This window comes from Phragmites australis, chromosome 2, assembly GCF_958298935.1.
Source record: "Phragmites australis chromosome 2, lpPhrAust1.1, whole genome shotgun sequence".
Taxonomy (NCBI): Eukaryota; Viridiplantae; Streptophyta; class Magnoliopsida; order Poales; family Poaceae; genus Phragmites; species Phragmites australis.
In genome coordinates, this window is record NC_084922.1 from 13,601,546 (window position 1) to 13,628,060 (window position 26,515).

General features: G+C 44.3%; 2 protein-coding genes and 1 non-coding gene across 3 annotated transcripts; 2 read left to right on the top strand and 1 right to left on the bottom strand.

Moving 5' to 3' along the window:
• Positions 1-255: 255 nt before the first annotated feature.
• On the top strand, positions 256-6,915 carry LOC133900339 (large ribosomal subunit protein eL29z-like). The gene is made up of 2 exons (XM_062341434.1): positions 256-357; positions 6,838-6,915. Exons 1-2 carry the CDS (start codon positions 256-258, stop codon positions 6,913-6,915), a joined length of 180 nt encoding a protein of 59 aa, XP_062197418.1.
• On the top strand, positions 6,504-6,601 carry LOC133910379 (small nucleolar RNA snoR128). Its single transcript, XR_009908546.1, has one exon. It is a non-coding gene; the product is annotated as a small nucleolar RNA snoR128 (small nucleolar RNA).
• Positions 6,916-7,750: 835 nt separating the features above from the next.
• LOC133900329 (universal stress protein PHOS34-like) lies at positions 7,751-9,098 on the bottom strand. Its single transcript, XM_062341422.1, has 4 exons — positions 8,599-9,098; positions 8,399-8,505; positions 8,183-8,301; positions 7,751-7,956 (listed from the first exon to the last, which is right to left on the bottom strand). The coding sequence occupies exons 1-4, from the start codon at positions 8,771-8,773 to the stop codon at positions 7,860-7,862; spliced, it is 498 nt and encodes a 165-aa protein (XP_062197406.1). The 5' UTR covers positions 8,774-9,098; the 3' UTR covers positions 7,751-7,859.
• Positions 9,099-26,515: the final 17,417 nt, after the last annotated feature.

Genomic DNA, 26,515 nt, shown 5'->3' on the forward strand with positions numbered 1-26,515 from the left:
GGACCGCAGGAAGGCACAAGGTCACATGGTCATTTAGCACACGCTCTCCCTCCCTTACATAACTGTCACCTCTCCACTTGCGAAAACCCTAGCCTCTGCTGCCGGCCTGTAGCCGCCCTCTCATCGCGAGCTCTCGCTTCGGTAACTCTCCACCGCCTTGCTTGTTTTGTTCGTGCGTTATGTTCTTCATCTTCTCCAATCCTTCATCTGATTCGCGGCTTGCCCATTTGGTGTTGCGTTGCTGGAAGGAAGGAGATGGCCAAGTCAAAGAACCACACGGTGCACAACCTGTCACGCAAGGCGCACAAGAACGGCATCAAGAAGGCCAAGCGCCACCGCCAGACTTCCACCAAGGGGGTAAAAATAAGCGCCACCCTCCCTCCTGTTAATTCATCTTCCACCCTCAGATCTAGCGACCTATTTCTTGGCTCGGAGCCATCGGCCTGGCTGGAGCGAAACACGTTGCTGCCTAGATGCGTTCACTTGTTTTGTAAAGTGATTGCTTTAGCTGCATAGTGCTGACTGGTGTGTTCCGGATAGGTGTGCACCGTCTAACTTGTTTACATCCACAGTTGCGCTGCTTGTTCGGGGATGCCGAGTGGTGAGATACCTTTCTGTAATCCCCGATCGTTCTAATTTTGTGCTGGTAGTGGGTTACAATGTCAAACCCGATCGAATATGAGCTCAATAACCCAATAATCTCACATCACACAAGAAATTCAGAAGAGAACATTTCAGAGGAAGAATTCCAGGGAGGAATTCATCCCCGATCCTTGTTTTCTTCAATTAGCTTCGGTAGCTAGAGTAGTTCATAGCCGTCCATCTGGACATGTGTGTCACTCATTAGCCCGCCTAACAGTTATCTTCAGGTCATGACAAATGCCACCCTCTAAAGAAACAGCTTGTCCTCAAGCTTCAGCAACATTGTTAGGAACTTGGACTTCAGGCCAGATTGTGTGCCAATAAAATCCCAGAAAAGAACTCTTGATGAATGTTTTGTCCTCCCAAGTAGCATTCTGAGGGGGCATATTTTCCAATTGGATCAACCACTGTGTGACAGGTACCTCATTCCTGGGGATAGCTCTGGTTTCCAGGACAGCAACCGGCGATATCTCAATACGCCCATGTGCATCCACAAGTGGTAAGTCCTCACTAGGAAAAGCTCAATCTCTCAGATGCCTTTTGAGCTGGCTTACATGAAAAATGGGATGAATCTGAGCAGTCAAGGGAAGTTGGAGCTTATAAGCCACCTTACCAATTCTCTGCAGAATTAAGAAGGGGCTATAGTATTTGGTTGCCAATTTAAGTGAATTCCTCAATCCGAACGCAGTCTGTCTATAAGGTTGCATATTGAGATAAACCATGTCTCCAACATTGAATTCCCTCTTAGTGCGCCTCAAATCAGCATACTTCTTCATTCTAGCTTGCGCATGTGCCAAGTTCTCTTTCAGCTGCTTAATCATTCCTTGTTTTTCAGCCAAAAAATCCTTGGCAGGAGATTCAGGACCTGGTATGGCAATTATACTAATGAATTACATGACCCAATATTCAATCTGTTGCACACCAAATACACACTTACTCTTTTTAGCTGAAAGCCTACTTTCCTTCAGTACTTGCAGTACAATATTTAGGTGCTTCTTGTGTTCCTCCCAAGTTTGGCTATACACTAGGATGTCATAAAAAATATGAGCACAAACTTCCTAAGTAGATCAGCAAAAGCAGTATTCATCATAGCTTGGAAGGTGGCTGGAGTATTTGTAAGCCCAAATGGCATCACCAAGAATTCAAAATATCCAAAGTGTGTTCTAAATGCTGTTTTGTTGATATCTTCATCCTTCATAAGAATCTGGTGAAACCCTGATCTGAGGTCTAGCTTTGAAAATATTTGGCTCCATTCAATTCATCAAATAGATCATCCACTACAAGTATAGGGAATTTGTTTTTAATGGTCAGATCATTTAGCTGCCTATAATCAACGCAAAACCTCCATGAGCCATCTTTTTTCCTCCAAAATGGAGGAGGAAGAATATGGACTCTCACTAGGCCTTATAATCCCTTGTTCGATCATCTCCTTCACTAGTCTCTCTACCTCATCCTTTGAAGCCTGGAAGAGGGGGAAGAATATGGACTCTCAATAGGTCTGATAATCCCTTGTTCCATCATCTCCTTCACTAGTCTCTCTACCTCATCCTTTTGATGATGAGGCATCCTATATGGTCTCAGATTTGGTGGTTCACTTCCAGGCTTCAAAGGAATTGAATGCACACATTTCCTATTAGGGGGTAACCCATCAGGTTCAGCAAACACGTTGCTGAATTTTTCCAGAATCTCATCGATTTCCTTTATGTGTATGCTCCCCACTGAGTTACTGGCATTTTCCACCTTGATATGGGATACATATCCCATAACACCCTTACACATTAGCTTGCCAAACTTTTGAGCTGCCACAACACTCCTTATAACAGTCGATGAAACATACCCTTTTGCTCCTTTAGTAGTAGTCTTTCCTTGAGATCAATACCAATAGGTCTGTGACTATATCCAATCACACCCTAGAATGATATCATAGCTTTTAAGCTCAAGCACTTGGAAAGGGCTAGAAAATTTTTCCTTGTAGACCAGATAGGAGCAATGAGGAATGTGCCCACTAGAGTGCAATTCCCCTCCACCAGCAACAATGATTGCCTGTAATGGTGTATGCTGAATTTGACATCCAGCCTTACTAGCAAAGGTTACATCCATGAAGTTGTGGGTACTCCCACTATCCACAAGTGCTATGGCTCTTTCGCCCATCACAGTCAAAGGTAGACAGAAAGTTGCTATAGTTTTGGTACCTGACACTGCATGCTTGGATATCTGCATCAGTTCAGGAGTGGTTTGTTGCTGTAATTCCTGATCATAGGTTTGTTCTTCCTCCAATTCTTCCAGTTGTTGTTGAATTTCATCTAGCTCCATAATCATAGCATGAGCAGAAGATTGGTAAAACTTGCATTTCAATTTATGTTTGGGTGTCCAAGGAGCATAACATTTCCAGCATGTTCTAGGATCCTTGGGCCTAGTATTGATAGCTAGTATTGACCACCTCCAATTTAGTAGTTGGTACAATGCTTCGTTGGCTCATTGAGTTAGAGAATGAGGATTTGCTACTGGAGTTTGACCCAATAAAGCCAGATTTCCTGCTCATAATAGCTCTTTCCAAATCTCTTGCAATACCATATGCATCAATCATACTATGTGGCTTCAGGTAATGCTTGATTTGATCTTTAAGCCCTTTAATAAAGCATATAACGTAATAATCCTCTTGGAGGCCAGGATGTTGCCTCTGCATTCCTGCCATAAGCTCTTCAAATTTATCTATGTAGGCAGACACTTGTTTCTTGAGTGAGTGAATAAAATACCTCCACTATGTCAAACATGCTATGCTCAGAAAAACGATTACAAACAAGTGTGCAAAACTGAACCCATCTCATGTGCTTTGTAGACATCCTCAAACTATGCCACCAATGATCAGCTCTTCCAGAACAGTGTAATGTTGCAAGTGATACCCATAACTCCTGAGGAACTGAAGCTAAATCGAATTACCTTTCACACTGCCTGGTCCATCCCACTGGATTATCCCCATTGAAGGAAGGAAAATGAATCTTGGGTTTGGAAATTGAAAGAATGAACGTGTTGTCACTTTGGTAGCTCTGACCATGTCTCTGAAACTCATGGCTGCTAACATGGGGAGGAATGTAGGAGGATTTGCTTTGACGATTCAATTGCAGGTTATGCAAGTGTGCAGCCTTGTCATGCTCAAACTCATGTTTTGCGGTAATTGTACCAGATTTAAGTGGAATTTTAGTGTAAATGTAACCATGTGGAGGGCTGTGATGATTAACAACACGTTCAGGCAAGTTTTGACTACTGTTACCAGTGTTCTTCTCCCCCTTACCCTTGCTCCAAACCTCAACTACTTCCTTAAGCTCAGGATCTCTAACCCCCACACGGTCAACATCATTCTTAGAATCGTGTGGCCTCTCCAACATGGCTGACTGAATATTGTGGATCATCTCACGCATAGCTGAGAGATGGATCTCAACATTTCCTAGCTGTGATTTCAGATCAAGTACCTCATCTTGCATGGTTTCCATGAAACCCATGCTGGAGTCGTCCAGTGTCGCCAAATCCTCAAGATTGATGAGAACTGTTGTGGATGAAGCCGCCGCTGCTGTTGCCGAAGACGCAGATGCTGCTGCTGCCGCAATCTTGGTGCTTCATGTCATGTCGGTTGAATGAAGCAGATTCGGCTCGGATTACTCCTCCCCAATCCAGATCCGCTCCACGATTCTACCGCCGCCCGAGCTGGGGATCGACCGAGGGATTTTACCACCCGGAAGAACCAGGCAACCCAAGTCTGAATCCAGCTCCTCTCCTCCATGAACAAATTAGACTCGGTTCCTGGAATTTTACACCCAAACAATAGTTGGACAACCCTCACTGATGATCCAATTCGCTGCTAAAGGTTTGAGAATCGCAAGGCTCTGATACCAATTTGTCAAACCCGATCGAACATGAGCTCAACAACCCAAGAATCTCACATCACAAAAGAAATTCAGAAGAAGGACAGAGGTTTCAGAGGAAGAATTCTAGGGATGAATTCATTCCACATCCATGTTAGGTGGTTCAGCTACCAACAAAATAGTTGGATGATTCCCTTTGTCCCCCACCCTTCAAATATATCCTAACAACCCAGCCGAATTACAGTCTAAAAATTACAATGCGGTAACAGTAATTAAGAACTATAACTGTCCAGCAAAATAACTAACAACTGAATTTAACTGAAGTTTAGCTTCAGTGGCTAGAGTAGTTCATGGCCATCCATCTGGAGATGTGTGTCACTCATTAGCCCACCGATGTGTGTCACTCATTAGCCAGCCTAACAGTTATCTTCAGGTCATGACATATAGGCTTGGCGTGGTATTAGTTGATGTTACTTAAGTAATTTCTTGGATGGAAGGTGTCTGTTATTTGTTATCTCGATGAAGTATTGAAGGATCATAATTTGTGATGTAGGGCACCCACTAGTGCAATCTTCTAGCCTAAGAATGTGATTCTGTAGCTATTTTTGTTTAAGGGTGGCAATGAGTCGGGGTAGGTAGAGCGAGAAGGCACCCGACCTAAAAACCGAAGCATCAGACCCAACTTGGCCTTGAAAACCAAATTGGGCGCAAATCCACCCCTGTCTCGGTGCTCGATGGGGACCTGAGACACGACAGGGGACCAACTAGCTGCGCTACTACGTCGGCGCCGCTAGCCGCATGCTCATGTTCCTAGCGGGGTCAACCCACTGTCGATGGTGTCAGGGGTCACTGGATGCAAGGCCGTGGGGGAGGTATAGCTAGCCTAAGGAAGTGGTTCCTTGATGGCGGTCACCATAACTTACATGACACCAACGGAATGTACGAGGTGGATGAGGTTTGGGAGCTCGTGCTAAGGGACAAGCTGACAACAGAGGCGACGACAGAGGATCTCATCGCGATTGTGTAGCATCCGATATCTCGGCCAGTTCATTCTGTGCCGGGCCATGGGGAAGGTGAGGACGAACCAGGTGGTGCGTGTGACACCATACAGGTTGGTGAAGTAGAGCGTGGTGATGTACTGTGAGCTCATGGAGGTAATGGCCATGCTCATTGACCGCTTCGTCGAGCTAGTGAAGTAGAGCGTGGTGATGTACTGTGAGCACATGGAGGTAATGACCGTTCTCATTGACTGCTTGGACGAGCTGGAGACTCTTGGTTGTGTGCTTGTCCACTCCATCTTCACCAGCCTCACAAAATTGGTTGACGAGCTTGACAACTTCTAATCGTGGTGCAAGGCTACCGCCGTGTGCTGCCCGCTGATTCACCCGTGGTCAATGACAAGATGACTGACTTCTTGAACTTGAACGAAGACATGTCGCCACTGTCCGTCAAGAAGCATGGGTGGATTTGACTACGGTGCCAGGGTATGGCGCCGGCGGATCTACCCCTCCCACCCACCAAATCCTTGTACGTGTGTAGTTCCCGAGGTGAGCCGCAGCTTTCGGACGCCGATGAGATAAGGCCGAGACACAAATGAGGTGGGTGGGCTGTGGGTCGAGTGACGAGTTGAAACATCCGAACCCACCCCCCGCCAGTTTGAAACCAGCAGGCCTGACCTGGCCCACTGCCACCCTTACTTTTGTTGGAGGGGTTAGTAATATTATAGTAATGCTCTCTAGCCTTGGGTGAGGTTCTGCTGTTTCTTTCTTCCATTAGGTTTTGATCAGTTTGCTAGTGATCGTTGCTTTTGGTCATGTAGAATTTTGTTAGTGGCTTTTGCTCTTGTGGTGTAGCTACGGTAGTTGTCTTTAATGTATGAGAAATGTGACATCTTTATTTACTGTATTTGTGGTGATCACTTCATTAGGATTCAATGTTCTTGCTGTGTCGCCTTACCTCTATTTGTCTTGTTTTGATCTCGAAATTTACCGGATGCAAGTGTTGCAATGATGAGATCTATACCTTTTGAGAGCAGATCACTCCTTCATGAGCCAGGGAAATAATCTCTATTATTTCCTCCTGAGCGGTTACCTGAGCAACTCTACAACCTTCTGCTTTTCATTAGCATGCTGTGTTATATCACAATATGCACCATATTTGTTTATCTTACCTGAATTTTGCATTAGCGATAGGAGATGCAATTTGCCTAAGGAACTTGGTTGTTTCTGTTTTCCATGTTCTTGTTGTAATTCCAGAAATCCTACCCTTAGTTCAAGTTTTGCTCTAGCACCTTGTTAGCTCTTTTGACTGATCTTTGCTTTCGCCATGTTTGTAGATGGACCCCAAGTTTCTGAAGAACCTGAGGTACTCGAGGAAGCACAACAAGAGGGGCGAGGCTGAAGCCGAGGAGTAAGATGCCCTTAGAAAACCAATACGTGTATTTTCCCTGTTCTAGCTCAGTACCATTAGGATCTGCATTTCACTAAAGATGGAACCTAAAAACGGTGTGCTGTATGATCGCAAGGATTTTTATTTTTTATTTTTTGGCTGCATATGCATTATCCTGTTTCTCGCGGGTTGTTCAAAGTTTCATCTGACGGGTATGAGAGATGAACTATTCGTCGAGATTAGAAAAATTCTGGTCATTGTCATGGAGCTAGGTTTGGAATTTCTGCAATACTGTGACGCCCGCGTTTTATGGTTTGACACTACGCTTAGTGGCCTCGTGGTAGTTTGTTACTACTGTTGCACGTTGCTGAAATGAAATCACATAGAAAGCCATTCGACTGCGTCGTGGTTTGTGTTGCCTGCTTGTACTGAGCCGGAGTTCCAGTTGTCACATGCGCTTGTTTGCCGTTGGCTTAACGAACGATTGAATCATTGCAACCTAGCAAAACGAACACCGATTTATTTCTACCTAATGGAGCATTTCATCGCCGCGGTTTCGGAGGGTTCAAATTGTTCATTACAAGGCTACTGTTTTAGAGGAGCGTCGTAGTTGATTTATGTCAACCACATCGCGATGTGACTGAACTGAACCGACTCATCAACCGTTCACTGCCATCCCTTTGAGCTGAGTCAGCCGCAGGAAAATGGCCCCTTCTCTAAAGGCGGTGTAGACACAAATCCTCTTCTCGTGCTATTTCTATCGGGATTCGACCCTGATAAATGTCTGGAACAGCTATGGTAATTGCCACGAGATGCGCGATACAATAAACGAGGAAATGCACCGGCCGGAACGCTTATGACAACAGGAAATTGTAGCAGCTCGACCTCTGTTTATGAAAAAGGAAACCACAATGCCACGCGAACATATGTACATATATCACAGACTGACAAGTTGGACACTATCTGAGCTCAAGCATTGCTAGACTGCTCCTTGGGCCTCTTGACAATCAGGACCGGGCATTTGCAGTTCTGCGCGCAGTGGTTGCTGACGCTGCCCAGGAACGCCCTGCAATGTTAATTTGCACCCAGATAAGTATAGGAATGTAACTGGCTATCTGTAGGTAAATTGGACCAGAAAAAAATAATAATCTAAAGTTGTAATTTCCTGTCAAATTCAGACAACTGCTATTATTTCCTCGATCCTTATCCAATGTCGAAAGACGCATCATTGAGATGGATGCTTGCAAGTTGTGATAACGAAAGCGACTAGTAGGTAGTATGTGGCACCTCACCTTTGGATGAAGCCGTATCCATGGCTGCCCATGACGAGCAGGTCCGCGCCTATCTTCTCGGTGGCGTCGCAGATCACGTCCCGCGGGTCCCCGCTCTCTACCAGCGTCTCCACCTTCACCTGCGTCGTTGCGTATATCGCCATCGCATCAAACGGATCAGGTCCAAACTCAGTCGTCGGAGTCGACTGGAGAAAGAGAGATGATCTGGTTACGAACATGAGGGTGGTCGGCGCACATTCGCTTGGCCTTGTCGACCGCCGCCGCCGAGACGGCGTTGGCGTGCCTCTCCACGCTGGCCATCACGTCCGAGGTCAGCATGTACCCTGCAGCAGAGCAGCTCATGATCTCATTCATTGATTCCTAGGTAACAAAACTTGCAATTGCAATGCGCACGCTCATATGGTAATTACGGTCACCTGCGCTGTCCATGGCGGCGTAGACGGGGCGCGGGCGGCGGGCGTGGAGGAGCACGAGCGTGTCGGCACCAGCGGGGGAGACGACGTTGACGAGGCACCAGGAGAGCGCGTGCATGCTCTCCTCGCCCTCGTCCACTGCCACCGCGATGCGGAGCCCGGCTCGGGCAGATGCCATGTAGGAGCTGCGCGGATTCTTGGAGTTGGAGGTATCAGCTGAGGGAGGATTGAGGCTGTGATCGACAGGAGGAGGAGAGGAAAGGAGGAGAGTCTGCTTTAAAGAAAAGAGTAGCCGCCGTGTCTGCAGTGCACTGCACCCGCGTCTGGCTGGCTGTCTCCTCCTCTGTTCCACTCTGCTCTGCTCCGGGTTTGGGCACGGCCGTCGCTGGGTTTCTTCTCTTCCTCGCCGGTTTTTCTAGTTTGGTCAGAACTGAAAACCGAACGTAGCCGGTGCCCACAGAGTCGAACACACGGGTTTGCAGCCAGCGCATACCCCCATCCCGCCGATGCCTAATCCTCGTGGGCTTTTTCTCCGTGATCCGGTCAGATGACCAAGCATATGGGGGCTCTCCAGAGAGGCCTGCGGATGCAGTGACGTGTGTCGGTGTTGGGCCACTCGACTGCAGCCTCATCCATGTGCTTTCCATAGAGATAGAGCGCGGGTGGATAATGCCGTTGCAATATCAACGAGTTTTTTTTTCTTTTTATATTTTTATATCTAATATTTAAATAAATAGATTTTTATGGTAAAATTTGTGTAAATAGGTGTCTACCGTCTTCTGATTTCAGGACTTCAGTCCTTTCAGAAGATAGTAAGAATGCTACGGTAACAGTGTCACCCCTTACCACCCTCTCAAAGGGCGGGTAAGGTCCTCTCCGCGCTCACGACTGTTCCGCACCTTACCGCCCTCTGAGAGGGTGGTTAGCCCCCTTGCTACCCTCTCAGGGGGCGGTTAGTCTCCGACCCCCACCCCTCACTAGTAAAAAAAAGCTAAAAATCAGTTAAAATAACCATTTAAATCTATAAAAAAAGAAAGAGAGGGGGAGGAGAGGAAGGCAGCATGGCGAAGTTCTACTGTTTTTGCTCTGCGGATTTTGGATCTCGGTTTTCGGTAAATCTTTGAGACTTATGTTTTTATTAGTAATTAAAGTACCACTAGATCTAGTATTTAGCGACATAATAGTAGTTATATTATATGAGATCTAGGTTTAGAAAGGTAGGATATGCTGTCTTTTTAGTATATTGTAAAGATCAATTTCAACATGGTAGGATAGTCATCATATGCATAGTAGTATTTAGAGTATGGTAGTTTCAGTTATCTAGATTTTACAGAATAATGATATAAATAATAATTATAGTTAATTAGAAACTTTATTAAATAGACGGATGGTTAATTAGTTTAAATTGGTTAGTTTGCTTAGGAGTAATATTAAATAAACGTATTGTTAGGTGATCATCGGTGTCGGTAATTTTGTTAGAGTTTTGATAATTAGAAGTATAGTTTTCTGGTATTAACATTGGATATATTTTCGGATGTTTTCAGGGATGTACATAAATTATATTTTTAGATATATTATGGTGAAGGCTAAATTAGTTATGGTACATTATGACGAAATGTATGGAAAGCGATGTAAGTGATGATGAATCCGATTAGGATTATCCCTCCCTTGAAGAACTTCTTAATTTGATAAATGAGCAACAAAAAGCCTTAAAGAAACAATCTAAAGAACTTAAAAAATTCAATGCTCTCAATGATATCCATGCTACATTTGTTTTCAATTATAACTAATTATTGAACAAATTGAATTGCTAAACAATGAGCATAAAAAGCTTAATGCAAAATTTGAGTGCATTGAATATCAATCTAAGGTCTCTTTGAAGTAATCTATCTCTCTCTTTAATTTCAATTCTAAAGTAGATGCTTCAACTTCTTGTGATGATTTAATTGTTACATTTAGCTCATCGTTTTGCAATGAGATATATATTAAGAATGTTTTTGTAGAATAATATAATGAACTAATTGCACAAGAGAATGATGAGCTTAAGTAAGAAGTGAAGAAGCTCAATGAAGATTTGACAAGATTAAAGGGCAAAGGACATCTCCAACCTCCTCAAAATAACCGTGATTGGCATGGTGAGCAAGCTTACGAAGAAGTCCACCATAACATGTTTCAAATACCATCAAGAAGGCCACAAATCCTTCCAATGCAAGTAAGTCAAGAAGGATACTAAGGAGAAGAAGAAGATAAAGAGCCTTTCCAACAAGACCTCCAATATCTACACCAAGCCTAACTTAAAAAATAAGATCAAGAACAACTATTACAAGCTCAAAAAGGACAATGGAAAAGTAGTTGCACACATTATTGGGAGAAAAGACCAGGGGTGGAACCAACTCATTTGGGTGCCCAAGGAAGTCATCACCAATATGAAGGGGCTCCAATCAATTTGGGTTCCAAAGAAAACTTGAAGTCCTTGCAGCTCGGGGATTTGGAGATGGCTCACAAGATGAAGTAAAGGTTCAAGCAAAGAAGCTAAATGTACAAAATTGAGCGCATTGATGAAGATCATGATAATCATATACCCAAATTCTCATCTAAAGGTAAAATGTACTAAATGCAAAATCCTTTCAATTTATACCTTTGTCTTATATAGGATTGCATGCTCTCAATTCAATTTATTGTAATACCTAGTGTACATTATTTTCATATATAGGTTATTTATATTTCTCTCTTTCTTATGAGGAACCTACACAGTTTATTAGTTATAGGTTTTTTAAATGGCACTAGTTTTACAATTGGTATTTTTTATGTGCCATGAACAAATTTATAGGGTATCCTCCTCATTGTTATCAATAACAGATGTATATTTCTCGCAAGTATTCAATACTTGTATGCACACATTTAGAGAAAGTATACCTTATGGGTTGTGATTTTGAGACTAGCATGTGTTTCAAGTAATACCTTTTGTAGTCTTATGGAGTAATCAACTAGTCTTTGGAGGTATGCAATGCTTAAAGGCTTCAATTAGTATCATTATCAATTCATTTCTATATTTAAGTACCTCCATACATAATATGGCTTAAATTTCGTTCCTCTACTTATTGTTTAGTTGTGCATGTATTGCTACTTTTCTACAAGTGATATTCAAAAGTGAATCTCATTATATATATGCACACATATAAGGGGAGTTTAAATTATATCATTCGAGTTTCATGAATTATGATCCTTGCTTGTCTTTTTCAATTGATATCAATGCTTCATATCCTTACAATTGGTATATCTTTTTAATTGATATCAATTCCTCATAATTCTTCATAAGTGGTATCATTCATATGGATCATGTTTTATGAAGCTCTCTCCCAAATTCTTTAATATTTTTTCTTGAGTTTAACATGTGTTTATAACCTTTTTGAGATTATTGACAAAGGGGGAGAATTTTGAGACCAAAGAAAGAAGAAAGATAAGCAAGCAAGATGTAAGAACTATCTCGAGTAGATTTTTGATAAAGGTGAAGAAACTCTTGCATGAGTCGATCAAGGGAGACAGTGACAATGAAGAAAAAAGAACTATCTATATAGCATCCACAACAAAAAGGGGGGCATAATGTTGATGAAAGTTATAGCAAAAGGGAGATATAATGTTGGTAAGAACATAGTTGTGCTTACAATTAGTATCTTTATTTGTTCTTATCATGCATCCAAGCAAAGAGGTATGGTCATGTGAACTTTTAAAATCATGTATTTTCTTAATTGGTATCATTACCTCTTGCTTTGGTTGTGTTGTCATCAATCACTAAAAAGGGAGAGATTGCAGCGAAAATAGCCGTATTAGACTATGATTGAGATTTTGGTGATTAATGACAATATTATCAAGAATATATGTTAGTAGCTCTCATGGATGCAATACATGAAGAAGCTACTGAAGTCGGGACAAAGTTTGATTGAATTGGAGAAGTCTCAAAGAAATTATTCTCGCCGGATAGTTTGGTGCTCAGGACTTTGTACATACCAGAGTATTCCTCCTAGGTGTGTTATATTCGTCAGATGGTCCGATGCTCAGAAGTGAAGACGGTGTACAAGTGACCGGAAGAGAGTTTAGTGGTGAGATCTTGCTTTTGTGGTTTATCGTGCTTCAGGCCCTATCTTGGTGAGTTGGTATCTCAAGAGCTGTGATCGAAAGAGACTTGGCGACTAGGAGCATATCCTTGATGGAGCTCAAACGTGGATTATGGGTGGCTTGTGTGCTACTGATACCACGGGATAAAAATCTCTTATGTTGAGTTTATCTCTCTACTTTATTTATGTTTCCGCATTTACATACTTACAATTTACTTTACTAGAGTAGGTTGCAATCCTCTTAAGCGGTATAGGTAGACACACTAGATAAACCTAGAGTACATTTAGATAGAAATTGATATATGTTTATCTTGTGAAATTTTTGGAGCTATTAGTTTCTAACTGTCCTAATTCACTCCCCTCTTAGAACATCACCATTCCTCATATCCTTGCACACTCATGTGTTCGCTTCTTCGTCAGCTGATCCATTGTCTTCCAAAGAGCTTCAAACTTCCGCTGCTGATTTTAACCATACAACCTTTGGATGGGAGGGAAACCAAGAGGTATGGACGCGCACGATCTTCCGAAGGAGGAAGACGATGACAACGGCGCCAGCTGAAAGCAGTGAAGCAAGGGGCGTGGGCGCGAGTCACGTTGGTGCACGCGGATGGTCCTCGGCTGTGCCAAAGACGGGTTAGAGTGTGTGAGCGAGAGGAAATAGAAAAAAACTGATGGGAAATGGGCCAAGTAGGCCGACAGGTGGAAAGGAAGGGAGCGACCTGGTTACGAGAGAGATAGTTAGGCTGGGCTAGAAGGGGAGAGAAAGAGGAGTTTTGGCCCAACTGCATTTTGGGTTTAGAATTTGGTTAGAGAATTTTAGAGATAAAACATAGTTCAAATTTGAACAGAGAATTAAACTCCAAATAAAATCCAGGAAAACAATAATAACCATAAGACAATATGGTGAACTTTGTGCATGTTTTCAAATTTCAAAAAATTATTTTGTAATAGTTTTGGGTTACTTTGCCCATATTTATTTGGATTTATTTTTAATTTGTTGTAAAATCAAAATTTTCAATTTTTTAGTGAAATTTGGAAAACATCAAAACGCAAGGTGTTACAGAGGGGCTTAGCCAAACAACCAAAAATAGAAACACAGAAGTACGAGAGAACTACGAGGAGTCCCTAAAAAGAAGAGTAAGAGAAATATATGAAGTCCTACACGAGAGTAATTCATGTTGGGGATCTCATAAACAAAATACTCTCGTATGAAATTCGTTATGAAATCGTATACCTCATGAGACTAGATGTTTCCTTTGTTTTGAAATTCCTACCGAATTTCCACGCCATGCTTCAAGCGAATTTGATTGGAGAGTTTAGATCTACAGGACATAATGAATATTTCTTGGTGAGGTTCAACCATATTAGAATTGATTGGCAGAAATTTTACGCCAAATTTTCAACCATATTAGAATTGATTGGCAGAAATTTTACGCCAAATAACCATACAAGAAGTTTTCCCATAAAGTTGACTTCCTTGATTATGTCCCCCACGAACCCACCGAAGACACAACTTTTTTGTAATACTCTTACGAAATAGTATAAAATTGAATGTAACAGAGGAAAATGTCCGCCATCTATTAGCAATAGTTTGTGCATATGCGGAAAAACTGATGCTCAAATTTGCACTCAAGCAATGAGCTAGATGGAATATTTGCCGTACATTTGATGGCAATATTTTTGCGCAGTCCAACATTGTACATATCATATACCATATTGCTTTAGGATGCCAGGATACTCCGACCTATCTTTGCCAACATGAAAGCCGAGCAAGCTGATTGCCAATTGATTAAGTGATCAAAGGACACGCAGCGAGCTATCTTGGCCACTAGTGTTGTGGACTTCAGCATGCACAATGAACCAGCCAATACATGCTGAGATGCTGATGCTGACCTGCCTTCAGAGGCAATGAACTAGGATGATGAACCAATTGATACCTAGAAATCAAGGAGAGTAAAAAGAGTTTTTCGGTAAAAAAATCAGTTCTTCATTTATTTAATTTGATATATTAAGTCTCAATGGATGGCTCAAGATATGTACAGAAGTATGATTATATTCGTCCTCTAAAAACATATGGTTACATTACACATAATGAAGGATTTCCTATCGATAGAGAACAGCTTCTCTATTAAGAAAAAAATCTATAGACCAGGTATTTCCTATCGGTGAGAATGTCCTCAGTTCGAAAAAGAATGAATCTAATGCTATACACGTATCAATCTGTAAAATTCATCTAAAACTCAACTCGACCGCTTCCAGGTTCTAATTTCAGCAGTACAATCCATGCATCATCTCATTAGGCCACTCATCGAGTCCTTTCACAATGGCAACAGCCTTGTTAGCAATAATGCAATCATTTATGATGCTAACAAATGTTGACGGTATCTGTGTCAGATTCTCACGACGCCAGATCTCAGGGTAACGCATCACAACAATGTTTGGCTTCAGATTGCCCAGGCCCATGGTCTGAACGATGCTGCGAAAACCACCAGACATTGAGCGTGCTACAATGATCTCCGCGACACCCTCACAACGCTTATAGTCAATATAGGCGCTTAGTTGACGGCAGGCCGTCTTTGCATCCTCAGCCGATTCATGGTAGTCACCATCAATGATTGAGACAAAAAATCGACATGCCACGACCCTTCTTCTTCATGCAATTGGCAAAATCCGCAAGTTTTGGATGGCATGGGACATTTTCTGGAAGTTCACCCCAAGGGCGGCAGAATATGAGAGGAATAGGATACCAGTTTTTAGGATGTACTTGATTCTTAAGTTGGCATCTGTACAGCTTAATGATAATCATGACACATTTTATTGGTCTCTACATCAACATGAAAGATTCACGGTCCGATCGATGTATAGATCCTTGATTAGTCAGTTTGTCATTCAAAAAACCTTCATCTTTGGAAGCTTAAACTTCCGCTCAAGATTAAAGTGTTCTTATGGTTTCTTTTTAACGGAAAGACTCTAACCAAAGATAATTTAGCAAAACGGCGTTGGAAAGATAGTATCACTTGTTGTTACTGTCACCATGAGGAAACAATACAACATCTATTCTTTGAATGTCAGTCTGCTAAATTTATTTGGCGTGTGGTTGAAGTTACGTTTGGCTTAAGCCCACCAACAAGTGTCTCCAATTTGTTTGGAAGCTGGTTTAATGGGATGAGTCAAAATCTTAAAAACCTCGTTTTGGTTGGGGCTAGTGCACTTTGCTGAGCTGTTTGGTTAAGTCGTAATGATGTTGTTTTTGACAGGGCAAAAGTTCAACCTTTCATACAGGTTCTTTTTCGGGACACGCATTGGATTCGGCACTGGTATTTGCTGCATAAGACGGACGATCAGTCTCTTATAAAGGATGCATGTCGAAGATTGGAAACAACCGTGATGGAGATTTTTGCTCGTTTTGGTTGGCGGTTTAGTAATAGACTACCAGCAGGAACTGGACCGACCAATGTTCAGAATGCTTTTGTTTTTTCATAACTTATCTAGTTTACCAGGTGTTATATCAAACTTTGTAATAATGAGCGGCTGTGTGCATTTCGCTATGCAGAGGCCGGAATAATGTTATTCCTTCGTCTAAAAACTTCAGCGGAGGAATGCTTATTTGTCATGCAAAATATATTTACCTCCCAGTGATCGGAGACTTCGCAGAGCCAGTTGGAAGTATGAACTTTTAAATCCATCTCCCCAGTCACCAGCTTTTCCTTTTAAGCTGACATAGTAATAGATGAGGCTTGCAAGGGCAATGGAGACCACGGTAAAAGTCCATGAGATCATAAACATGATAACTGAAAATTTAGGGGGAAATCATCTGTCATTAGACTGAACCTTTTTAAATATTCAATACAACCAAAGGATGCAAAAAAAAAAAGTTGTATTAAAAAATAAAACTACTAGGTAGACAAGAGTTTGTAGTACAGCAAAGTTAAAAGGATGCCTGGCAGCCAAAAAAAATCTTTGCAAAAAGACAAACCAAACAGTTTCATAAGCACACATTTAAGATTTTTTACACACTTTTCCAGTTCATCAGTTTTCTAATGTCCAGTCTTTTATAAATGTTATTCTAACAATATTTACTGATTATAACATGTACTCCCTCCAATCATAAATAAGTGTCATTTTGAGTTACGTGCAGTCAACATTTTCAAATTTTGGCTACAAATTACTTATTATGTATTGAGTTTGGATATTTGAAAATGACATATGTAGATTTGTCTTGAAAAGTAGTTTCATAATAGTATAGCTTTGCTATATTCTATAAAAATATAACACCAAAAAGGCAAAAAGTAGTCAAAGATGTGTTTTGGAGACCGTGTTAATGTCCAAAACGACACTTATTTGTGACCGGAGAGAATAATATATTTTCAAAAACATGTTGTCATAAATGAAAATACAAGAATGAGGAAGCATACCAATACAAAGAAATGCACCGATCAGGGAAAGGCTCCAGTGGTGAAACTTCCATCGAGGGCGCCAACTAGGAGCATCGAGGAGATCGAGCAGAAAGCATGACAAGTTCACACCAGCAAAACACAGAAGGAAAAACATAGTGATAGTAGGTGCGATTAGATCTAAGTTTCCCATCACAACACAAGCAATGCAGATGAAGCTTGTAAACAGAGTTGCCACATGAGGCTCAGACCCTTCATAAGCCTTAAAACAATTAAGAACAGGAAGGATGCCATCATTCGCTATTGCTGCAAGTAGCCTTGGAGCCCCTGTCATACTCTGTAGTGCTGCACCCAAAGTGGACAGAATAATACCAATGTAAATTATTGCTGGAGCAGGCCAAGCAACTGTTGCAGCAAGAAGCCTGCATATATTAAGCATGTTTATGAGCTTACTGCAGAAGACAGAAAGTAGTTAATCTAAAAATAAAGCAAAATATATTTGATGAACTTAAAGAAATTCAAGCTTTCAAATATTTCAAATTGTATGACATAGGATTATAGTGTACTTGCCCATAAAACATGAACATTTACTCATTACTTCAAATTAAGTGGTTCAGACAAAAAACATGAACATTTACTCATTACTTCAAATTAAGTGGTTCAGGCATAAACTGTTCTTACTTTTTTGAAGTAGTTCTTCCCCAAAATTTCAGACACAAAGAAAAGAAAATGCCACTTCACTATTTTGAAGCTATAAGAATGTGTCATATAGCAGCAAGAAAATTGCCTGACAAATTACAATAACCACTAAAAGTTTGTCGATAATGGCACTCCAACAAGCTCGGCAGGGGGATACTAGTACAATGATACATAGGAAGCAAATAGTGTTACCAAAAATAACACAAATTATTGATTCTTTACCAATACTCTAATAAGACCTTTTCTGCAAGTGGAAAAGTTTAGCTTCCTTGACGACAAAGTGCATTAGGGTAGCAAGAGTAACTGAATCAAAAATATGCAAAGTCAATAAGCTAAAGTATCTACCACTAGGGAACATACTATCAACATTTAGAAAATTAGAAGGAAAAACAATGATGCCGTATTTATAAGAAATTTCAAACCTGTCAGTTAGAATCTCTTCTCTTGTAGCCAAGGCTCCGAATAGAAACACAGATAGCAAATACATCACAGTAGTTGAAAGGGTAGCATTTAATGTTCCAACTGGTATTGAACGTTGTGTCTTTCAGTGAAGCAGACCGGTTTGAACCAGCCATGATTCCGGTAACAGCTGGGAAAAATAGTCCTAACAATGCGCTGACGAAAAAACAGAAAACTGTGAGTAAGTGTGCATTAACTATAGAGAATGAAGAAAGGCGAATAAATTGTACTGTTATGTCAGCAATTGGAAGGTTTTAAAATGTGAACGTCAGAAGAAGAAAGAAGGAACACACTTAAAATCCCAATATATCGACCCATTTGGATCAGGGACTCCAGCATTATTTGTACGTTGGTACTCTGAACTCCAATTATTCAACACAATGATAGACAAAGACTACTTGAAGCATTAGGCCTTGGTGCAATGAAGACACCAATATAAATACAAAGTATTGAGAACAGGACTGGTATTAAGAAACCAGGTGCGACCTTGTTGATAATTTTGACACCACCGAATACATTAAAACAGAGCAGTATGGTCACGATGACACCATAGATCTGGAGGTCATGCAGGCTGGGTGTTGATATAGTTGTTGCACCAGCTACTGTTGAACCATTTGCTACTGTATTGTTGACCACAGTTACACTCTCTGTGTTTTAAAATTTCCACAAGTTAATTCAAACAAAGAGTTACATGAACATTAAAACTTAGATAAATGATAAACATGTTCGTTCACCACCACAAAAGACAACAAAGCGTTTAGTCCAAAGTAAGTTAGGGTAGACTATAGATGAAACCCACAAGATCTAATTAAAAAATGATAAGAAAACAACATCATCAATAACAACAATAATAAAGGTACTAGTAATAGTAAAATATAGTAAAAATAATAATGGTGCAAGGAGACCATGCATAAGTCATGATTCTGGCACGTGGATTGCTAACTTTCACATGCTTCTATTCATGGATAGTTCTTTAGGAATATTTCATCCTTCAAGTCTTTCTTTACAAATTCCTTCCATGTCAGATTTGGTCGACCCCTGCCCCTCTTTACATTATTGGCCCGTCTTAGTATCCCGTTATGCACAGGTGACTCTGGAGGCCTCCATTGTATATGTTCAAACTATCTTGACCGATGTTGGACAAGGCCTTCTTCAATTGATGCTACCCCTACCTTATCACACATATCATTTCAAATCCGATCCTTTCTTGTATAGCCACAAATCCATCACAACATACTCATTTCTACTACACTTAGTGCATGTTTGGTAGAGCTCTCCCTGATTCAAATTCTCCGCGGAGAGTGATTCTCTGGGAAAAGTGATTCTGTGGCTGAAAGTGATTCTCTAGAATAAACCATATGGAGGAAGTGATTCTGTGCAGGAACTAAATTAGGAGAAAGCTGCTTTTTTCAGCTTCCCACCTTCTAGTTCATTTCAAAGAATCACTCCCACGGATTCCACTCAGGGAGCTAAAAGATGAAAGCTGCTGTTTGGCAGAGCTCCCCCTGATTCCAGTCAGGAAGCTGCTTTGGGAGCTCTGCCAAACAGACCCTTAACTGCTCGACATATTACCTTTTAGTTGACCAACATTCTATGCCATACAACATCACGGGTCGAATCACCGTCATATAGTGCTTACCTTTTAACTTTTGTGACACCCTCTTGTCGCAGAGGATGCCAAAAGCTTAGTGTCACTTCATCCATCCGGCTTTGATTCTATAACTAACATCTTCATCGTCTATAACTAACATCTTCATCGATATGACCATCCCTCTGTAACATTGATCCCAAATATTGAAAGGTATCCTAGTAAGTCTAAAACCTTCACAAATTCACTACTTCAAAGAAAGAATTTTCCTTTCTACTGCTCCAAAATTGATAAAACTTTTCCCGTACTCCCATACTTCATACCACTGCAACAAATTATTTCCCAATTATTGCTTTTAAAAAATAAAAATTTGTTATAAAGTTTACTTATATTCTGCATTCAAACCTATATCTGTCACGAAAATGGAAAATTTGATTATAGGACACTGCAAATATGTGGTATTTTCTGCCAAGGGATATCTGAAGATCGGATTTTAGCTACTGGATACTACAAAATGGTGGCTATTTGACAGAACAGTGGGCACTAAAAATATATCCATCTGACTTGTAGCCCTGACCCTTTCCTCCACAGTTGCAGCCATTTGGCAAATGGCGCCAAGATGAAAACAGCCAAATTCCACAGGTTCAGCACGCCAGTAAACACACTTGCAGCCATTTCCCCAACAGCTTGCACCAATCCCCAAATTTAAATGTTGCTCTAAGGAACAAGAGCAAAATAGACCTCTCACATCCCTTCTCTCTCTTGTTCCCCAAGATAATGTTATTATAGTGGGTAATGTGTTCTGGCAAATGGACACCATTCTACAGTATCCTCTAGCTAAATATTAATTTTAGGGTGTGCCATTTTAAATGCCACACATGTACAGTGCCAGGTAGCTAGTTTCGCCAATGAAGTTATATTTCTAAAACCCTATCCATACCATGAAGTTTAGAAGTAATGATTCAACGTTAGGGATAAAGTAGTGTTAGTAAGGTCTTTTTTAAATTGGTCCAGTTATTTTTGTAATATGTAAAGAGGGTAAAAGAGTCATTCATTCTGATCTAAATTTCAAGTTTTCAATATCTGTGGTGGACTGGTGGTATAAATCTGATTGCGCAGATAAATATAGCCATAATATGCATCAGATGCTTTTTTCTTCTCCTATTATTAGCTAAGCATTTGTGGAAGTTTTGTTCAAATTTTTCGAACATCCTTTACTACCATTACTACAAGTAATATGTTACTATCTTATTATTTCATTCTTTCTCTTTGGTTCGTGTGGCTCTACAAGTAATATGTTACTAAAGGCTTTTCTGTTGTTGGCGGTGTTGTTTGTTCAAATTTATCAGTACATACTTTTATGGGAAAAATATACACACAGTACATACGCAGACATAAACTATATGGCTAGCATGTTGGCAATGCATGTATTGCTCGCAGAAATGGACATAAAAGCATAGATTTATGGTATTGTCTGTCCAAATACGCAAATTAATCAGTTCACACAGAAGATCGTCAGAAACAATCAACAGCAAATTTGTTGATTAGAATTCTAAACGACAGTACCTTGAAAAAATCCACCAGATGGAACAGCATCCAAAAAGGTTTCTACAGCTCCCAGCACATACCTTAAAAAAGTGATCCCAAATAAGAAAGTAGGACATAATACCTCTAAGCGTGAGGGGTGCTGGAGAAAGAAATACTGAAGTGTGCATGCACTCCATTCACGTGGTATAATGCACTGAAAGTTGCTTCATCTGAAATTTCATTATGCACAACTGGCTAGAAACAAGAGCCATTTTTTCATCACGTAATATTCTATGTTATTTCCTCTTTTGTTCCTAAATTGATCTTTCTTACCAAGGATGTTTTCTTTTCTCAAGACACATAACAACATAAGGGTTTCAATCTTAATCCACAATATTGCCTAAGATCAAATATCGCACTAGAATTTACCATATTTATTCCACCACAGAATATTTCGTGCATGATATACAACTAATCAACAACAAACAGGACTTTGGCTGTGGAGTTTGGGCCCCAAGGGGCACATTTTCATTTCTCCAGAACTTGTATGAAGAAAAGATAAATACATGGGAAGGACAACATTAAATAGTTGTCATGCTGTAATGCAGACTTACATAGCTCCAGCAACTGCATTTCCAAGGAAAAAACACAATCCAATGCTAACTCCAACTTCTGAACCAAGTGCATGACTGTCGGTGGATGAACACCGTAAGCGGGGATCCTAAAGGACCCCCTTTAAGATTCGACCGGGGGTTGATTCTAGATCTACCTCGTACGTGTGGTTAATGCGAATGTATAGGATTTAGGCGGGATGAATGATCAGCAGCTAGTAGGAGTAAATGCACAAGAGATTTAGACAGGTTCGGACCGCACGGAGGCGTAATATCCTACTCCTGTATGTCTAATGTTATTAATACTCTTAGAATACCTTTCTCTGGATCTCTATGTTACAAGGTTTTTTGGTTTCTTGTTGGCTAGTTTGCCTCAGCTTGAAGTTTCTAACTCTAGCGAAGGTCTGTCTGGACTTCTCCCTTGGGTCTATCTGAGTCTGTCTTTCTACGAAGTGCTCTCCCCCTTTTTATCTACAGGGGAGAGGCCCTCCAGGGGTGCCCCGAAAGCGGGCACAAGTTCCCGTAAACCATAAATAGAAAGCAACCATCATGAGTCTACAGTTCGATGTTACAGGGGTTGAAAATGCGCCCCTTGGGCGGTCCCGTCGGCCTTTTCGCCCCAACTTCAGCAGGTGCAGGGGCCCACCAGCCAGGCACTGAGTACCTCCTCACGCCCATCCGGTCAGAGTCGGTCTGACATGGTCTGACGCAGCAGGGCGACAGGCGATACGCCTCGAGCCCATTGAAGATATCTTTAAGCCGTCTTTCCCCTTGGCCCCCGCGACTGGACATGCAACGGGACCCGTCTCATTAATTGTTCCCACGCCTTCCTGCCAGGCAGTGGCAGGGACTGATGTACTCAGTACGACCGGCGTGAAGGGGAGTGGTTGGATGTGACAGGCCATGCTCCCCCTTAAATGCAGCATCAGGCCTCCCACTGATCAACACGTCATCGTGGAGTCCTTGCGGGGTCCACCGGCAAGGGGCATCTCGGGTCCTCGGGGAACTTTGTGTACTCGGGGACCAACTGTTCTTAGCCCCGAGCACCCCCTCCCGGGCCTGGCCCTTCTCGGGTCCTCGGGGAACTATGGGAGCTCGGGGACCAACTGTTCTTGGCCCCGAGCACCCTCTCCCGGACTTGGCTCTTCTCGGGTCCTCGGGGAACTCTGGGTACTCGGGGACCGACTATTCTTTGCCCTGAGCACCCTCTCCCGGAACTGTCTTTTCTCAGGCCCTCGGGGGAATGGTCCTCGAGAGAAGGCGCCACGTGGCACTGGGCTGTCCTGGTCTCGGGAACCCCCAGTTCCCATATCACCGACAGCAGCCCCTGGGCCCATCGGCAGGCGATAGCCCAGAGACTGCGGATGGGGCCTCATTTCTTCGAGGCCCATCACAGCATTGGTACCACGTGGCTTTCTGTCGCTCGGTGCCGAAATCTTTGCGAGCCTTGCGGTTTTTAGGCCAAGGCTCTTGGTATAGCCCAAGGAGGAGCCGAAAAGGCGTGTGCCCTTCCGACTTTCGAGGAAAGTGATGATGAGGCAGGAGTCACCCCTGGCAACCGCGTGGATCGAGGGAGATGCGCCTCGCATATTGCGCCGAGGAATAAGGCGTTTGAACTTCCAGCGATAGAAAAGGGGAGGGGCAACGGACCGTTACCCCCTCATTCGCCATTCTTGCAGTTGCCATTTCTTGCCTTCATCTTTCTTGCGCACTGGGAGCCTTCTCTTTAGCCCTCAGCGCACTTTGTCTCTAGTCTCCTCCAGCACACTTCCCACCCCCGAAAATGCCAAGGGCAGGAAGCGGCCGTCGGGAAGCGTCGAATGCCAGCAGCATCTTGCCGAGGTCCCGCCTCCTGAACGAGGAGGGTGCGAAGAAGGTTCGGAAGCTGATGGTCCCCGCTGGCCAGCGGGGAGCGTCGGTGGTGACGCCGGCCACCCATCTGCCAGCCCCGCGTAGGCCCGGGCAGATCATAATCTTCACCTCCTTCGTCGCCGCCAGCCTGGTGCTACCGTTTTTGGTGTTTTTCCTGCAAGTGCTGGACACCTTCGGCGTCTAGCTGGCCCACCTGACCCCAAACTCAGTGGTCATCCTGGCAGTCTTCGCCCACCTCTGCGAGATGTTCGTGGGGGTGCCGCCGTCGGTCGCGCTCTTCCGGCATTTCTTCATCCTTCGAGCGGCCGGGAAGAAGAAGGGGTCGGACGACGTTGAGGTCGTGGGCTGCTACAACTTCCGCCTACGGGAGGGGTTCGGCGATGCCTACATCTCGTAGGTGTTGCGCGACAAGTAGGATGACTGGCGTCGGGACTGGATCTACGTCAACGTTAGTCCCCACGACTGCCTCTCGCTGCCCCGATCATTGGCGAAGCCCAACAAACCGGTCTGGGAGGCCGCCCCCACGGAGGATGCTCGCCTGCGCCCTGTGCTGAACCGCATTAAAGACCTGCGCCGAGTGGGGCTTACCTCATTCATGATGGTTGCTGACTTCCTGCGCCGCCGGCTGGCCCCCCTGAGGGAACGCGCCCACTTCGCCTGGATGTACACCGGGCCTCGTGACTTGACGAGGACCTGCGTAGGCGAGGACGGGGACCGCGATGAGGAGGCCCTAGTGACGCTGCTTAAGGTGGTGACCGGCGTTGAAGATCTTTTGCCCAGGTGGTCCTGCCACGCGAGGATCTGGCGCTTTGCTCATACTCAGCCCGGGCGGCTCTGCAAGAGTTGATGCCGGCCTTTGACGCCCAGGGACCGATTGACCGCCCAGGGTGCCGAGACCCCGGGACTCTGCACATCCCCAGGGCGGACGATAATGGAGGGCGGGGCACCGATGATGACGACAGCAGGCCGCCGAGCCGGGGCGAACAAGGGGAAGCATCCCCCGGTGTTTATCCCCCAACATCCTCGTCCTCTTCATCGCCGTCACCTCCGCAATCCCCGCGCCGAGGACCCCGACCGACCGCTAGCAGCGCGACGGCTGGCGGTCGAACGGGCCAGTCCTCGAGAGCAGGTTCCGGGGCGGAGGCTGGGACCAGCTCACAGCGGCCCGGGGGTCAGAGCCCAGCCGGCGGCGCGGCGGCTGGTGGCCGAACCGACCAGTCTTCGGGAGCAGGTTCCGGGGCGGACGCTGGGATCAACTCACAACGGCTGGAGGGCCAGAGCCCACACCCGAAAAGGAGGAGAATAGAGCCCAGACCGCAGGCCCCAGAGTTCCAGATCCCGCAGTCCCAATGGTGGTACCGCGGACCCAAAACCATGTAAACTCCCTTTTCTTTCTTGAGCTCGTTTTGCCCGTGTATGTTTTGGCTGGGAGTTAACCTGTTTTCGTTCCAGGCCACCCAAGGATTCTGTAGGAGGCCGGACGTCCCCGGAGCAGCCGAGGCCTTCCCCTGCCACGGAGTCGAGGGCCCCGACTGGTTCTGAGTCGAGGGCCCCGGCTGGCTCTAAGTCGAGAGCCCCGGCCGGCTCTGAGTCGAGAGCCCCAGCTGGCTCTGCACCGAGCCCTCCGACTGGGGAGGAGCAACCGGTTGTAGCGGAGGCCATCGCGACAAGGGTGGCGCTAGCGCGACCGCTGTCGGGGTCCCCGAGCGCCTCTGCTGAGAGGGCTCGTAGGGGGCTCAGCCCTCAACCGTCCCCTGGCTAGGTCCCGGAACCCCTCCCCGAGGTGCTGGGAGGGCCCGGGAGGTCATCGGGAGGCTCGAGGAGGCCATTGCGGAGGAGCGGGCCGAGCTCAAAAAAGAGCACGCCGCCCTAGTCGACGAAAGGGGCCAGCTGGAGGAGGTCTGCAAACTTCTGGAGACTCGCGTGGCCACGGCTCGCACGGCCTACGAAAAGTCCATGCAGGAGCTGGCCGTGGAGTGGGAGGCACTGGAGGAGGCACGCGATGAGGCCGTCGCCGCACAAGAGAAAGCCGACCGTGTAGGACGGCTCGCGGTGGAGCGCGAACAAGCGTTGAGGAAGCGCGCCAGCGAGCTAGCTGCTCACGAGGAGCAACTTGCCTGGCGCGAGTAGCAGGTTGCCTCACGGGAGGGGGCAGTCGGCAAGCGGGAGAAAACCGTGCAGTCTGCACAGGCGAACCTCTGCCACCAAGCCGATGACCTTAAGCGTGGACGCGCCGACGCTCTCCACTGGGAGGAGCATGTCGCCAACCAGGAGGCCGACTTAACTGCCCGAGAGCAGGCCATCGAGGTCCGGGCCGAGCAACTGGAGTAGTCCCGGATCGAGGTGGCTGCCTAACTCCAGGAGGTACAGGCCGTGAAAGACGTCCCTACCAGCACGGCCGACAGCAGCAGTCTCGAAGCTCGGCTAAAGAAAGCCGTGGAGGAGCTTGATGCCGTCAACGAAGAGCGGACGAATGTGAAGGCGATGATGCAGGATGTCTTTCAGCGGGCGCGGGACTCTGTGGAGGCAGCCGGGCTCGGGCGTGTGTATGCGGGTTCCCAGTGGCTGGAAACACTAGGCCATTGCGCCCTTGGGTTCTCAGAGATCGCCCGGTGCCTCGAGGCTCTCCCTGCCGCTGTCCAGGAGTTGGCGACC